Genomic DNA, 16268 nt, shown 5'->3' with positions numbered 1-16268 from the left:
TCTTTTGGCTGATAGTCACTTAGATTGTTGGCGTATTTCTAACAAAGTTATCCAACCATTGTTTGTTGGTGTGGGAGAAAAATAAAGAGTTGCTGGCTGCAAGCACTGCAAAAACAGAATAGACACTGATGGATCATAAATGGGATGTAAACAAAGTAGTGCGTGTGAAAAGACGGATACTGAAAGTGGTAGTAAATTTGGTCCTGTTTTGATTTTTGTATTGTTTGTTAACTGAATTTATACATTTGGAGAGCATAGCCATCATTATATTCTGTTAGGTTTTATTCTGATTGTGGCTGTTTCTCTGCTGACCTGGACAACACCCTTTGATAGTAACAATAGAAGCTGACAAATCAGTTTGTTGTCTGTGGTAAACATGACTTAGTGTGAGTAAGGTTTTGCTCTTAGGAGGCCTAAAGACAGATTATCATTAGACACTTTTCCTTATAATTATTTGTGTGAATATAACCTTCGTGTGTATTTTTTTAATACTATTTTTTTCCTGTTTTTATTCGGCATTGCATTTTGACTCTTAGTGCATTTTGAAATATTTTTCTTCTAATTTCAATATGGTAAAGTGATAAACCCAGAAGATTCCAGATAGAGATCTGGCAGTTGTAACTGAATCTCTCAGACTATAAGAACTGATAAGAGTTTTCACAGCATGGTAATTATCATCCAGCAGGTTTTATTTTCTGGAAAGGTGACCTTTGAAATATCCATGATAATGCTCAGTTGTCATACTTCTAGTCAGCTGTGATTATGTATGTGTAGAGTGTTTGGCATCCTGAAGGTTTAAAAAAAAAAAAGAAATGTGAGGGGGAAAAATACAGGTATGAGAAGGTTCAGTTGAAGTTTTCTATCTGGCTATGGCTAAACTATCTAAAAGCAAAGCTTGTATTAGGAATTCTATTGTATTGAAGAGTCTGGCTCTGTTTTGGGATTTAATTTCTTTAAAGGACTTAGTGTACCTATGAAATACAAATGCAGTCCCATTTAGTAGGCGTAATGTGTAACTCAAGTGTTTTTTTTAATCTAATTTTTGGTATGGTAAGGTGAAGAAATGAAAGTAGGTGTTATTTCATGTGTATATTTGAGAGAATAGTATAACCACAAATTTATTAGATAACCCTAGTTTTCAAGATAAATTGCGTGTAGCCTGATCATTAGTAGAGTTATTGTATGTGTAATATGGCAGAAGAATTAGGCTTTTCAGAGCAACTAGCTGAGCAGAGATTTTTAGCTTTGGTAAGGCTTAACCATTTATTATTAGCCATCATTTGTTGCAATGGTGGTTGATCTTCTTCTGTAGTTCCAGATATGCAGCTGTGGCATTCATTGGAACAGCTTTGTAAAGTTATTTGATAGTATTTGCTTGCTCCTTATGTAGCTCATAGCAGAAAATAAACTGTTTTCTCTGGTTCAAATACTGCCTATCTTTTAGGAGAAAGTTAGTCTGAAAGTTACTTTCTGAGTGCCCTTATCCCAAAGAAAAAATACAGGAGAGCCCCAAAAGAGAAGGAATGTCTACTATGAGCTAATGTGTGATATAGAAATGATGAATTCCGTGTATTTTATCAGTTCCATCTAGATATGGGAACAGTATTGCGTATGTCAGTAGGATAGCAGTACTATGAGAAGAAAAATATGCTTTTACCGATTGTTACCTCCATGCAACTGATTTTTTGATTTTATTTTGAGAGTTCTGTGTTTTCTAGTATTAATCAGAGTTCTTTCATTTCACTAATTATATAAAAACTATGTTGCACTTCAACACTTTGAGGTTGACATAATATATACATGATTTCACAGAATTACAGGATGATAGGGGTTGGAAGGGACCTGTGGAGATCAACTGGTCCGACCACTCTGCTAGAGCAGGATCACCTAGAGGACGTTGCACAGTATGACGTCCAGGTGGGTTTTGAATATCTCCAGAGAAGGAGACTCCACAGCCTCTCTGGGCAGCCTGTTCTAGTGCTCGGTCACCCTCACAGCGAAAAAGTTTTTCCACATATTCAGATGGAACTTCCTGTGTTCCAGCTTGTGCCCGCTGCCCCTTGTCCTGTCACTGGGCACCACTGACAAGAGTCTGGCCCTTCCTCTTGGCACCTGCTCTTTTAGGTATTTATAAGTATTGATCAGATCCCCTCTCAGTCTTCTCTTCTCCAGGCTAAACAGACCCAGGTATTTCAGCCTCTCCTCGTACGAGAGATGCTCCAGTCCCCTAACCATCCTTGTAGCCCTCCAGTGGACTCTCTCCAGGAGTTCCCTGTCTTTCTTGAACTGGGGAGCCCAGAACTAGGCACAGAACTCCAGACGTGGCCTCCCCAGGGCAGAGTAGTGGGGGAGGATAACCTCCCTTGACCTGCTGGCCACGCTTTTTTTAATGCAGCCCAGGATACCATGGGCCTTCTTGGCCATGAAGGTGCATTGCTGGCTCATGGAGAGCTTGTTGTCCACCAGGACTCCCAGGTCTTTCTCTGTGGAGCTGCTTCCCAGCAGGCCAACCCCTAACCTGTACTGGTGCTTGGGCTTATTCCTCCCTAGGTGCAGGACCCTACATTTGCCCTTGTTGAATTTAATTTGGTTCCTCTCCACCCAATTCTGTAGACTGTGCAGATCTCACTTAATTTTTTGTAATAAAGCTGATGGTAAAAATCTATGCTTCTGCATACTTCACAAAACCTTTTTGCTTTGGTGCCTTTTGGAACACTAATATCATTGAATCAGCTTAGAAATATTTTCATGGTATCTTTCAAGAAAACGTGATAATCATAGTAGTTAAAAGTCATTTTAATAGTTTAAATTGACACCAGTGGAATATACTCCTAATAAATATTCTGCTGACCTCAGGCTTGGCTTGTTTTCCAGGTAATGGATAGCAGTAAAACAAATGTCTGTAGAGATTTGTGAGTATAGCTTTATGGTGTTTTGCAACCTTCCTTTTTGCCTAAAGACTGTATGCAGAGAATTACACGTGATGATGTGATGAAAAGTTTTGTTGTGGTGTTTTTTTTTTTTTTAAACAACTACTTTCTAAACTTCTGGAGCAAATGCAGTAAAAAAGAGGGTAAATTAAAGTAAACCAGCTCTAAATAAGAAGACAGTGTAGAGAGAGGGGAGGAAATGTTGCAAGTTTTTTCTTGATGCAGTTTTCCTCATAAAAGGGATAGTGTATTTGAACTGCATACACGTTGAATATTTGCAAGATGCAAAAATTGGGGAAAAATACACTCTGCAAGTATGCTGTAATTTGTCTGAAATGTACTGGAATTTGGGACTATCTCTGTATCCCATGGCATGAGTAAAGTCATGTTGATAGCTGAGACACTGAGACTGTCACTATTGTTTCTTGACAAGATATTAACTTAATAAATTAATAACTTAATAAAATAATAACTTAATAAATTATGCTTCAATTTTTCTGTAAATGCACATGTTGTATGCTTACTATTATCCAACATATTAATCTTCTATGACTGTTTTGACTTTTCCATATAGATATGCTTTAAGGTGTACTTGTTTATTTTTTATCTTTTACGTTGTAAGCATACAGATATACAAACCAATACGTGTATTTTTTAATGTGAATATAAATTTCACATTACTTAGGTGAAAGAAGCCATGATTCTGTATTTTGGTTTTAAAATACATTCACCACTTTGAGTTATGTTAGAAATAAGTCCTAGAGGAATCAAGCTGGATAGGCAGGCAAACAGTGGTATAAGTAAGGAAGGTCTTAACATAACTAGATTTATAGCATTAAAGAGTGTCAGGAGATGTGTTTTCTTTTGGTTTTAACTTTATGTAATCTAGGACCAACAAAAAATATAGGGCAAGTTACAGAAGATAAGCAGAGAAACCTTGATGCTTTGAGAACTCAGTCTGTATTTGTTCATTTGGTTTTCCTGCCAGGGTATGTTTACAATTTGTCCTTTCTGTATTTGAATGTATAGTGCTTTTATGACTGTGAATGAATGGGCGTGTGTTGTAGATAATTCAAAGTGTCTTTGCATGCTACTGCAAAAGGGAGAAGCTTCCACTCTCACTTTCCCTGCAGGGGTGTACTGGCACCCACAGCCCTTTTAGAGGCGTAGTCATTCTTGGGAGTCATCTTCTGTTTCAGGGACAATTTTCTAGTTAAATAGTTCACTTTAAACCAAATCTGGGAATTGTGCCTTAAGTAGAGCTGCAGATTTGGTAACAGCTGGAGGAATTTAAGTGCTGTAGGTATTCACAGACGGGAAGTATCTCTGTGTCCTTATGTTGTCAGAGGCGTACTTTGTCGTAACAGAAGCTGGCGTCTAGCATTCCAGTGTGGGTGGTTGGTCAATGCAGTCTCATCCAGCCTGAGGTGCAGAAAATCAGACTTCCTGTGTTCACCGCACTGTGTGGAAACCTAAATAAATCTGAGGGGTCACCCCTAATGGCCAGAACTGTTTTTAAGTAATGCCCTTTAGGGTGCAAATGAAGATTAGCTTAAATACATGATTTACTGGTCAGGAAAACAATCTGTTCTCTATCTGATGGATGTGTTTGCATTGATGTAGCATTTGTATGTTCTATAGAAATATCCCAAATCTTTGAAATTTGCTAGTATTTGCTGCTTATGTATGTAACCAACAATGAGGAATGTTTTCTTTCCAAAAAGTACAAGGAAGAAAAAGGGTCAAAATAAATTCAGATGCCAAAGTAAACAGCTGTTGATACACTTAGAAGACAATTACAGTGAATCAAGACATTATCAGAGTCCTCTCAACACCAGTTCCATGGTCCTAAACACTGCAGTGCTCAGGGCCACCAAGAAATGTTGTGTTGCCTGTGATTTTTTTTTTTTTTTCCCTGGCTTAGTTTTTTTCTGCCTTAGCATGTGGCAGAGTTCAAGAACTGGAGTCATCACAATGGAAGTGGTAGGAGAAGACAAAGAGGTTGAGTGGGGAGCAACAGATCCCAGATTGAAACCTGGTATTTCTGTTATTGTGGTTATCCTTATTTAATGTGGACCTAATTTTTTGTTTCCTTACCTGTCTACAGTTTGATTTAGTTTTGCAGCCTTGACCTTTTTATAGGGATATGCCACCTGACTGACTCTTAAAAAGGATTTTCAAGTCACTTGTGTGATTGTTTCTTACAGATACCCTACAAATATGGCTTAGGAGACTTGTTCACCTGATTCAGACTTATTCTCAGGCCTTTCTACACTCTACATATTTGAAAGAAACATACCATTTTCAGTTACTGGTGGCCTTCACCTGGAAAATAGTCTCCAATGTGTCAATATTTAATCATTATCTTTACAGTTGTTCATTCTCATTATTGTCCTGTGTCTCAAGAGACACTTGTAATGGTGCAGTGCACTTCCACTTTACTTAGCAGAATCTTGCACAACTTCCTTCAAATACTGAGCAGTAACCAATACAATAGTTTTTTTCATTCATAATAAAGCCTTCAAAAAACTGTATAATCTTCACGCTTTCCTAACTTGGAATTTGACTGTGTGCTGTTACTACTCTGTCCAGCACATCTGATGTCTATATAGGAAAGAAGAAAATCTATTTTATTTCTTGTGTTGCAGGATACTCACTGGACATTTTAACTACAGACATCACAGTCTTGGTAAAATGTTAAACTTTATAATCTTAATAATTCCAGCAATGGTATGTCTGGTCTGTATTCATTTGGTTGCTTGTGCGGTTTCAGATTTTGAAGTGTTTTTCTAGAACCAAAACAGGGACTGCAGCAGTGCAACAGAATTAGATTAACTTTTGAAGAGGAAAGAAATTCAACAAACCCAAATCTCCTTCAGATTTTTTTTTTAATGGCGGGGTCTGAGCCTGCAAGAAACAACACTCTCCAGCTAGTAAATTCATTTCTCTAGTGTCAAACTGCTAAACTCTGAAATCGGTAACGACACATGTGATATAATGAAATCAGTGATACTATGTTCAGTAATTACTACTTCCAATATGGATTATGCTGAAAATTCCTGCTTAGTTCTAGCTTAGGTAGTAACTTTAAAATGGTCAGAGAGCAGGCAGTTGAAGAAGGCACAATACACAATATCTTCCTGAGGAAGGAAGAAAAAGGAATGTTTTAAAAATGTTGGGGTTTTTTATGGCCTTTTCTTCCTGGATACATTTACATTTTAATTAGAACTTTAGTAAATACAAAGAGATTATAATAAGAGGTCAAACCTTTTCTCTACATTTAATATTTCCTAATCCTTCTCTAGAAGTCTTTCAGCATTTGTGTTGTGGGTTGTTTGTTACTCATCACTGAGATATGGTGAAGAGATTTTGCACTGAAACCTGACATTAGTAGGACTACTCACAGTATATAATTCAGTATTGTACATGTCTTTGCAGTAATGGGTTTTAGGTTTCCAAAACATTCAGAATCACAGGAGTGCTTTTGAAGCTTTCTATTGCTTTTCTTACTCTGTGGTTTCCAAGTAATGTCTATTACTGTGTCTTATAAGTAATTTTTCTGGTTCATTTCTGACACTATACTTTTATAATAATAATATTTGATATGCTGTATTTGAGAGGATATGATTTCATCTGGACTGACTGCTGTGTTCAGCCAAAAAAAACATTTTGAGGTTTTAGAAGTAGAATTACAAAGCGATGGATGGCTGTCAATAAGGGCATACTCAGCTGCTGGATTGTCTGAGGGTAATGGAGTAGTCTTCTCTTTCTGTGAGTTTTAAGTATGTGTTTTGGTTTTCTTAGAAGTTACAGTACTAGACTGAATTTTGTGTGTGAATTGAAATAAAATATCCTATCAGTGATGAAAAAAAGATGCCAGTTAGCTTTATCTCATTGCTTAGGATTCATAAAATACAGAATCTAGGTCTGAGGATCTACATTGAATATATTTTTTATTCTTTTTGTTTTTCAGAGGCCCAGAAGACACAATAAATGATTGTAAAATCCTTTTTATAGAGGAAATGTACAAGATTGAAAAACCAGGAGCCTATCCATTGACATTTGGGGATGGAGATTTCAAAAGTAGGCTTCTTTAAATTATTTGAATAGAAGAACAAATTGAATAATGTTCTTTAAAAAAAAATATAGAAAGGTCAGCATACAGAGGTAATAATAATAATAATAATTGTTTCGTGTGTTCAGGAAGGTAATAACATAGAATCCTTTCTAGATCTCTATTCTAAAAGTGTATTTACTGTAAGATGGCTATATTAGTTGACATATTCAGAAACTGATGAGATCTTAGGGGAACAGCTGATAAAGTTCCAAATGAACTGTGCAGAATTAATTCATAGTCTCAGTTAAGTTCCTAGACAGGTGTCCAGGTCACCAAATTGCTTTTGCAATTGATATGTCATTTAAACTAATAAATGCCAAAGATAGAATCAGTCTGTAATTGTGCACTATTTCAACTCTATCAGAATTAAAAGAAAATATAAGAAACTTTGTGCTAGAGCTGCTTGTACCATGAAAAAAAGGCATAATTAACATTTGGATTATTATTTGGCCCTGCATGATCTTCTAAAAAACTGTGCCATACCTCATCATCCTCCTCACAATCACAGAAAGGGGTTAGTGACAGCTTATCTAAAAAGTAGTGTGACATTTTATTCAAAGTTTAAAAATATATTGAAGTTTGGAGTAATCAGTGCTTGTGATAGCAACTGATAGATTGGACTGCAGCTCTACTAATAGATATTAGATATTATTATATATTAGACTCCTCACTCTAAGGCATTTTTTCAGAACCTTTGTATGTAGCTCTCAGTGCACAAGAACTAGTCTGCTTACTGTTTATTGCCATCATCCAAAAAAATCACTGTTTCTCAGAGGAACAAATACCATTTGCTCAGGTATTCTTAAAAGTAAAAATGTGGATTTCTCTAAATGAACTTCTAACAACTAATTTTTCATTATTTGTGATTTACTCAAAAAACCTATCCATTCTGGTTTTTTTTTTTCTTGGTCACATTAAAGAGTTTTTGCAGTATCTTAAAACAGGTTTTTATTTTAAAAAAATGTAGCATGACAAATTTAAAAATCTACAGATCACAGAATGGTAGAGGTTGGAAGAGACCTCTGGAGATCATCTAGTCCAACCCCCTTGCTGAAGCAAGTTCACCTAGAGCAGATTGCACAGGTTTGCATCCAGGCGGGTTTTGAGTATCTCCAGAGAAGGAGATACTGCTTTGCATTTACATACCTACTTACATTGCAAATCTAATTGCTTATGAAACTTTTTAAAGGCCATATAAAATTATTACAGTTCATTTAGTTCTTCCCTGCAGCTACTGTGTAGTGAATTAATTTTTAAAATTATGTGTGTTAAGGAAATAATTACTATATTGCTGACTATACAAATTTGTCTACAGTGGCACCATTTGATCTGACATGAGTATTTATTTATCATAGAATCATTTTGGTTGGAAAAGACCTTTAAGATCATCAAGGCCAAATGTTAACCTAACACTGCCAAGTCCAACCACTAAACCATGTCCCTAAACACCACGTCTACATGTTTTTTAAATACCTCCAGGGATGGTGACTCAACCACTCTCTGGGCAGCCTGTTCCAATGCTTGACAACCCTTTTGGTGAATAAATTTTTCCTAATATCCAATCTAAACCTCCCCTGATGCAATTTGAGGCCATTTCTTCTTGTCCTATCACTTGTCACTTGGGAGAAGAGCCCAACACCCACCTGGCTACAGCCTCCTTTCAGGTAGTTCTAGAGAGTGATAAGGTCCCCTCTCAGCCTCCTCTTCTCCAGGCTAAACAACCCCAGTTCCCTCAGCTGCTCCTCATAAGTGCTCTAGACCCTTCACCAGCTTTGTTGCCCTTCTTTGGACACGCTCCAGCACCTCAATGTCCTTCTTGTAGTGAGGACCCCAAAACTGAACTCGGTTCTCAAGGTGTGGTCTCACCATTCTGTATTTCCTATGCTGATTGCCACCTTTACTGTTTCACAGTCAAGCTCTTTATTTTCACTTAGAGCTCTTTCCCTCCTACTTTGACAGCTATTTCTTTATTTGTAACCTCTCTGCTTCTTAAACTACTTACACATTACCATCTGTGTAGAGATTTGCACCTCTGTATGTTTTTTTTCATTTTGTTCCTGGTACCATTTTTATTCATTTCAGGATATTGTTTATAAACCTTCATAAATAAAAGTAACACAGAAATATAGTCTTTAAAAATGTAACACTGAAAACATAATTGATCTGGCAATTTTGCCTTATTTCTTGTTTTGAACTGCTCTTTTTCCTGAGGCCAACTTTCTCACCACACTGCCCTTTCAATTTCTGTTCATGTGATTCTGATTTTTTTGGTCAGCTGCCTTGTCTTTGTTCGCTTATGCACAGTGCACATCAGTTGAGCTGTCTGCTGTAAGCAGTATACCCTTTACCTCTGAACTGTACTTACATCCCTATTCGTACTTTGTATTTGAAATTTTAAAATATATACACATATATCTATAAACACATACACAGCTACCTTAGCTTATATGCTATGAAAAGCTGCAGATTTTTGTTACAGTAATGGTGGAAGAAATTCAAAGAATTAATTGGCCTGAAATACTCTGAGATTGTTGTAAGCACAATCCGAAAATGCACTGACTGTATTAAGCTACTGTCCATGTCCTTTCCAAAAGATAGAATGCCTACTTTGTTTATCTGATGAAAATTATTTCCAATGTTGGCTACCTTTGCAGAAAATTGTTATTCCTTGAGCATGACTGTACTTTAGTTGGGTTTTTAGATAAAAGTACGCCAATATATGTTCAGCAGTTACAGTTGAAAATAAGGTAGTTAATTTGAAATTATTTAATGGAAATCTAAATTCTGCAGCCCAGGGAAAGAGTAGGGCTAAACCTAGTAGAAAATTACATTAGAAAATTGGAAAACTAATAAGTGACATACTTGTAAATACATTTCAAATATTTATATGCAAAATGGAAATAAGACATAGATACCAACATATAGTACTTCCATCATAATCCAAATTTGTGCTATGAATGTGAGAACTCTTCCTGCAAAACAAGAGAATATGAAACGATATATGCAACTAAACTCTACAGTGTTGGTAGGGGTAAACAGGCCTGTCTTCATGTGACCAATGTGCAGATATAATCAGTGCATTTAATTTACAACATGGTTAAAGCAGAAATGTGAAAAAATCAAGTCATGTCATGAAAGTGACAATTTGTAGTTTGTTTGTATATTGAAGTTGAAAACTCCAGATATTGTTTAACTGAACTACAATATGTAGACCTTTTTGATTTTTTTCATCTTTAAAAAAAAAAAATTATTGCTAGCCTTTGACCTAAGAAACTGGTTTTGTAACTGAAAACAGTCAATTACATAGGCCTAAACAACCTGTGGTGGTAAGAGATAAAGAAAAATATGTAGTTTCTTTTTGCAAGTGATTTACTGGATGAGGTAGACTAGTGAGTTTCTTTAGGGAGTGCTCAGTCATCAGTTTTAAAATTTTTCAAAGGGGATACCAGTTACCTGGGATTTCTTTAGTTTGTCTTGAGTTGGTGTTGACACCTTAGACTGTGAGTTTTACCTAGCTGTGCAGAAAAATCCACAGATTTGTTCTTCAGCACTCTTACAATGTTTCCTTTCTCTTCAAATGAACCCCAGGAGAGAAGTCTTAAACTAGAAGATTACTTCCATTTGGATATTATGCAGATAAGTCTTCTAGGCTACACTTTGTTAGAAGGAGTACACTGAGAAATTTTTGCTTTCTTTTTAAGTGTATCTAACCTTTGCCTTTGAGGCTTTGTAAAATAACCACTGCTGGTAGCCTTACTCATTTGCCTCTCATGTTTTCTAGCTAGTATGTATCACTAGATTGTCTATCTGTAGCTAATAAATTTTCCTCTTCAGTAATTCTTCTATGTTCTTCAGTTTTTACGTTTTTTCTCTTAAAAAATAAAATAAATTCAAATGGCTGTGTTACAGCACTTCTTATCATAGAATGATTTGAGTTGGAACAGACTTTTAAAGATCATCTTATCCAATAGACCGTGCCATGGGCAGGGGCAGGGGCATCTTTCACTAAGTCAGGTTGCTGAAAGCTCCATTCAACCTTTGAACACTTCCAGGGATGGGGCATCCATAACCTCTCTGGGCAACCTGGTGCCTCACCATCATCATAAAAAATGTCTTCCTTCTATGTAGTCTGAATCTACCCTCTTTTAGTTTAAAACCATTACCCCTTGTCCTGTCACTACAGGCCTTGGTAAAACGTCTTTCCCTGTCTGTCTTATAAACTCCCTTTATATATTGAAAGGCCACAATAAGGTCTCCCCAGAGCCTTCTCTTCTCCAGGCTGAACAATCCCAACTCTCTCAGCCTTTCCTCGTAGGAGAGGTGCTCCAGCCCTCTGATCATTTTTGTGGCCTTTCTCTGGACCGGCTCTAACAAGTCCATGTCTTTCTTGTGCTGGGGACCCTAGAGTTGGATGCATTACTCCAGGTGGGGTCTCATGAGAGTGGACTAGAAGGGCAGAATCATCTCCCTTGACTTGCTGGTCATGCTTCGTTTTATACAGCCCAGGGTATGATTGGCTTTCTGACCTGCCAAATCCATCTCCACAAGGCTGCTCTCAATCCATTCTTCCCCAACCTGTATTGATATTGGGGATTGTCCTGTGCAGAACCTTGCACTTGGCCTTGTTGAACTTAATGAGGTTCACATGGGCCTCCTTCTCAAGCCTGTTAAGGTCTCTCTGGATGACATCCCTGCCCACTGGCGTATCAACTGCACTACTCAGCTTTGGCATCCACAAATTTTCTGAGAGTGCACTCAATCCAACTATCTGTCATTTATGAAGGTATTGAATAGTTTTGGTTCCAGAATGGACCCTTGCGGGACACTGCTTGTTACTGGTTTCCGTGTGGATATCGAGCCACTGGATGTGGACTATCCACTCTATGGATGCAGCTGTCCAACCAAGTCCTTATCCATCTTACATTCATCCATCAAACCCGTATCTCTCCAATTTAGCAGCAAGAGTGTTGTGAGCAGCCAAATCAGAGGCCTTACAGAAGTCCAGGTAAATGATGTCTGTAGTTCTTTCCTTGTCCACTGATGCAGTCAGTCCATTGTAGAGGGCCACTAAATCAGTCAGGCATGATTTGTGCTTGGTGAAGCCATGCTGGCTGTCTTTCATCACTTCCGTCTCTTCCATATGCTTTTACATGTCTTCCAGGAGTCTCTGTTCTATGATCTCACTGGTCACTGATGTGAGGCTGACTGGTCAGTAGTTCCCAGGGTCTTCCTTTACCCTTTTTAAAAAGAGGTGCAATAGTTCCTCCAGTCACTGGGGACTTTGCCCGAGTGCCATGACTTTTCAGATATGGTCGAGAGTGGCTTGCCAACTACATCAGCCAATTCCTTCAGCACCCTGGTATGCATCTCACTGAGTCCCATGGACTTGTGTATGTTCAGGTTCCTCAAATGATCTGGAACCTGATCTTCTCTTACAGCGGGAGAGACTTCATTCTGTCAGTCCCTGCCTTGAAGTTCAGGGACTTGAGAGATGTAAGAAGAGACATTACAAGTGAAAACAGGCAAAACGTTGCTCCATACCTCAGCCTTCATGTTGGTTGTGCCTAGTTCTCCTGTCTTATTTATGGGGGCAAAGAGGGGATGAGGGAGTGGGTACATTTTCTTTAATTTTCCTTTTCTGACCAGCATACCTGTAGAAGTGTCATGGTTTAGCCCTGGCTGGCAGTTAAGCACCATGCAGCAGCTTGCTCACTACCTTCCGTACCAGTGGAACAGGGGAGAGAATCAGAAGGGTGAAAATGAGAAAACTCATGGATTGAGATAAAAACAATTTAATAGGACAAACACCAAAAGGAAAATAATTGTAATAAAAACAAAACAAATGATGAACAACACAATTTCTTATCACTTGTGGTCAATGCTACACAAGACCCCCAGCTGCCCAGCCTCCCAGCCCACATGTACAAGCAAAACAAGACAAGGAGTTCCTTCAGTGCTTCCCATGGGCAGGCGGGTGTTAAGCCATCTCCAGGAAAGCAGGGCTCCATCACACATAATGCTTACTTTGGAAGACAAATGCCATCACTCCGAAGCTGGTGCTGCGCAAGACCCCCAGCTGCCCAGTTAGAAATGGGACATGATGATGTATGATATGGAGTATCTCTTTGGTCAGGTTGGGTCAGCTACCCTGGCTGTGCCCCCTCCCAGCTTCTTGGGTGCCCCCTACCTCCTCTTTGGCAGGGCAGTATGAGAAGACAAGAAGTCCTTGACTACTTGGCAACAACTAAAACCATCAGTGTGTTATCAACATTGTTCTCCTCCTAAATCCAAACCACAGCACTACACCAGCTGTCAGAAAGAAAAGTAACTTAGTCCCTGCTGAAACCAGGACAAGAAGGCATTCTTATCATTCTTTGCATCCCTTCCCAAATCCATCTCCAACCATGCCTTAGCTTTCCTGATCCCATCCCTACACAACTGGGCAGCGTCCCTATATTGTTCCCAGGATACATATGCCTGGTTCTCCTGCCTGTGCATTTCTTTCTTATGCTTTAATTTGACCAGGAGGTCCTTACTCAGCCATGGTGGTCTCCTGCGGTCCTTGCCTGATTCCTTAACACAGGGGAATTGAGAGCTCTTGTGCTCTAAGAAAAATGTCCTTAAAGATCTGCCAGCTCTGTTCTGCTCCTTTATCCCTGGGGGCAGTTTCCAGGGGGAGTTCCCATTCTGTAATTCCCTAAACAACTGAAAGTTCATTTTCCTAAAATTCAAGGTCTTGAATTTACTCTTCACCTGGTCTGTACCCCTCAAGATTGTGAATTCCACTGGGGTGTGATCACTGCAGTTCAAGCTGCCACCGACCTCTGTAATCAGTTATTCTGTGTGGTAAGCAACAGGTCCAGTACTGCTTCTCCTTTGGTTGGGCTGTCTGTCACTTGGATTAAGAAATTATCCTCGATGGACTCCAGGAGTCTCCTGGACTGCCTACAGCTTGCTGTGCTGCTTTTCCAGCAGATGTCAGGGTGACTGTAGTCCCCCAGCTGGATCAGAGCCTGCAAGTGTGATGCTTCCTGCAGTTGAAATAACACTTCATCAACTGACTTGCCTAGATTGGGTGGCTGGTAATAAACTCCTACCATGAGGTTTCCTTTGTTGGCTTGGCTGCTATTTTTCACCCACAAGCTCTCAATCTGTTCAATGCTGTTTTTCAAAGGCAGCTTTGTGCTATCAGTCCATAGAGGGCAAATTGTCCACCCCTCCTTCCTTGCCTGTGCTGCCTGAACAGTTCGTAGCCGTCGACTGCAGCTCTCCACTCATGTCACTCATGTCCCACAAGGTTTCAGCAATAGTGATTAGATCATAGCTTTCCAGCTGTGCAGTCGCTTCTAGTTCCTCCTGCTTGTTGTCCATGCTACGTGCATTGGTGTAGAGACATTTCAGTTGGGCTATTGACTGTGTCACCTTTTTAGAGCAAAAAGCCCTAATTACTTTGAGGCATTTTACGGGTATTTCCCTGTTGGTTCCTAATACATCAGCAGCCTCTGACTCTTCTTTGTTACTCCGAACTCCATCCTCTTCCCTCTCTAAGTCTAGTTGTTCCACCTCTGAAGATAAAAGTATTCTTCAAGGTCCTCCAGAAATATCTGCAGTCTAGCACAATACTTGGCATTCTAATCCCCTTTTCTTATAATAGTTTCAATCTGGAGTTTCTCTCCACAGAGATTTTACACTGATCTATGTGGATCAAATTTTCTTTAAAGTCTGTCCAGTTGGGAGGACAAATTTTTCCTCAGCAGGAAGGGGGGGGGATTGCCGCAAAACCTTAGTCATTTCTTTCCTTCTCATTACACTTGGAAAAATGTGTAAGTATCTAGAACTCCTCTGGATACATCAGGGATCCACCTCAACTTTCTACTCAAGAATCAACTTATAAAAGAAATATTTACTTTGATTGCTTATGTTATTCAAGGAAACTAACTTACAAGGAACTGGTAAGCTATACAGCTTCTGAAGGCAGCAACTTAGAAAATTACTCATGGTGAAGAAAAATAAAGCAGAGAAGATGGAAGCTTGTCCTTGAATATTGTTTTCTCATGCTAGTCAGAGAAACTTGGGGTAGTTCTTCATGTTTGGGGTTTGACAAATTCTAGTTTCCCCCAAAAATATATCAAAAGGCAGCAGTCCTTTAGTATGAAAATAATTCTTTGTTTTCCTTAGGGTTAAATCTTTCATGGGAACAGACAGTGTTTTCTTAAATATTACAATTTGTTGCTTGTGCCCTTCTTTTTTTGTCTAATATTCTGTCTGCTTAGCACCTGTGGTAGAATCTGAAGTTGACGCTGCCTCTGAAGGGCTCTACAGGGTTTTGGGGGGGATTTGTTTGTTTTCATTTCTGTAGCAGGGCTGCTCTTCAAATTCCTTATTAATGAACTTGCTTGTGACATCATGGACATACTCAGTAAGGTTTTGTCCCAGAGAATGAAAGTGTTATTTTTTGTATGCCTAAAGACTTTTGAGTATTTTTGGCAAAGATTATGATAGGAATAAATTTGTCTGTCCTTATCACACTGTCCTTCTAGGCCAATTGCCCTTTTGAGTAGACATTGTCAAGCAGTTCAGAAGTTCCTCAGATAGTTTGCCTATGGATTTACAAGAAAATTTATCCCAAGTGTTGGTATTCCAGCTGTTTCAGTTTCTGAACATCTATAACCTGTGGTTATTTTTTTCTTCCAGAATGATACTCAAAAGAACATTTTCTGGCCCATTGTAAACTTTAAGAAAAACGTTCTCTCTATTATCTCAAGTGTTTAAATTCTCCATCTTCCTACTTCCAGCTCCAAACTCTCAAATAGTCTTTCTAGTTTTCCTTGTCTTCTGATTCAAAGTCAGTTACTTCTTTGAGATAAAATACTATATCTAGGGAAGTTTGGAAGTACTCTATTAATTATTGTATTAAACTAGTTTAAGCTCAAATTCACTTCCATGGCATTTCTAGATGACTTTTTCACGGAACATATAGATGAAATTTTTTTCTTATAATGTTGGAATTCTTTGGGCTGTGATCAAGTTATTTTCTGAGATCTCATTTCTCTGGACCTTCTACTTGTTTCAGACATTTCTCCTGTAAGCATTAATTCTTGCAACAAGTATTGAGTGTTTCTTCCCTCTTCTCTTTCATATCTATCTAGTTCAGGCTACTAAATGTTTTTCTCTTTTTATAAAAGCGTTTTTTCCCTGATTGAGGAACCAATGCCAATTTT

General features: G+C 38.5%; 1 protein-coding gene across 6 annotated transcripts in view; it reads left to right on the top strand.

Annotated features, from left to right (window-relative positions):
* The window catches only part of UHRF2 (ubiquitin like with PHD and ring finger domains 2), a 95026-nt gene that overhangs the window by 50287 nt on the left and 28471 nt on the right, over nt 1–16268 (top strand). For all 6 annotated transcript variants that reach the window (XM_075739495.1, XM_075739494.1, XM_075739491.1 and 3 more), the window contains one exon: nt 6904–7013. In XM_075739495.1, coding sequence (XP_075595610.1) covers nt 6904–7013 — 110 coding nt within the window. The remainder of the gene's footprint in view (nt 1–6903; nt 7014–16268) is intronic.

Source organism: Balearica regulorum, chromosome Z (genome assembly GCF_011004875.1).
Source record: "Balearica regulorum gibbericeps isolate bBalReg1 chromosome Z, bBalReg1.pri, whole genome shotgun sequence".
NCBI classification, from domain to species: Eukaryota; Metazoa; Chordata; class Aves; order Gruiformes; family Gruidae; genus Balearica; species Balearica regulorum.
Note: the sequence above shows the minus strand (reverse complement) of the source record. Positions and strands in the feature narration are given on the sequence as shown.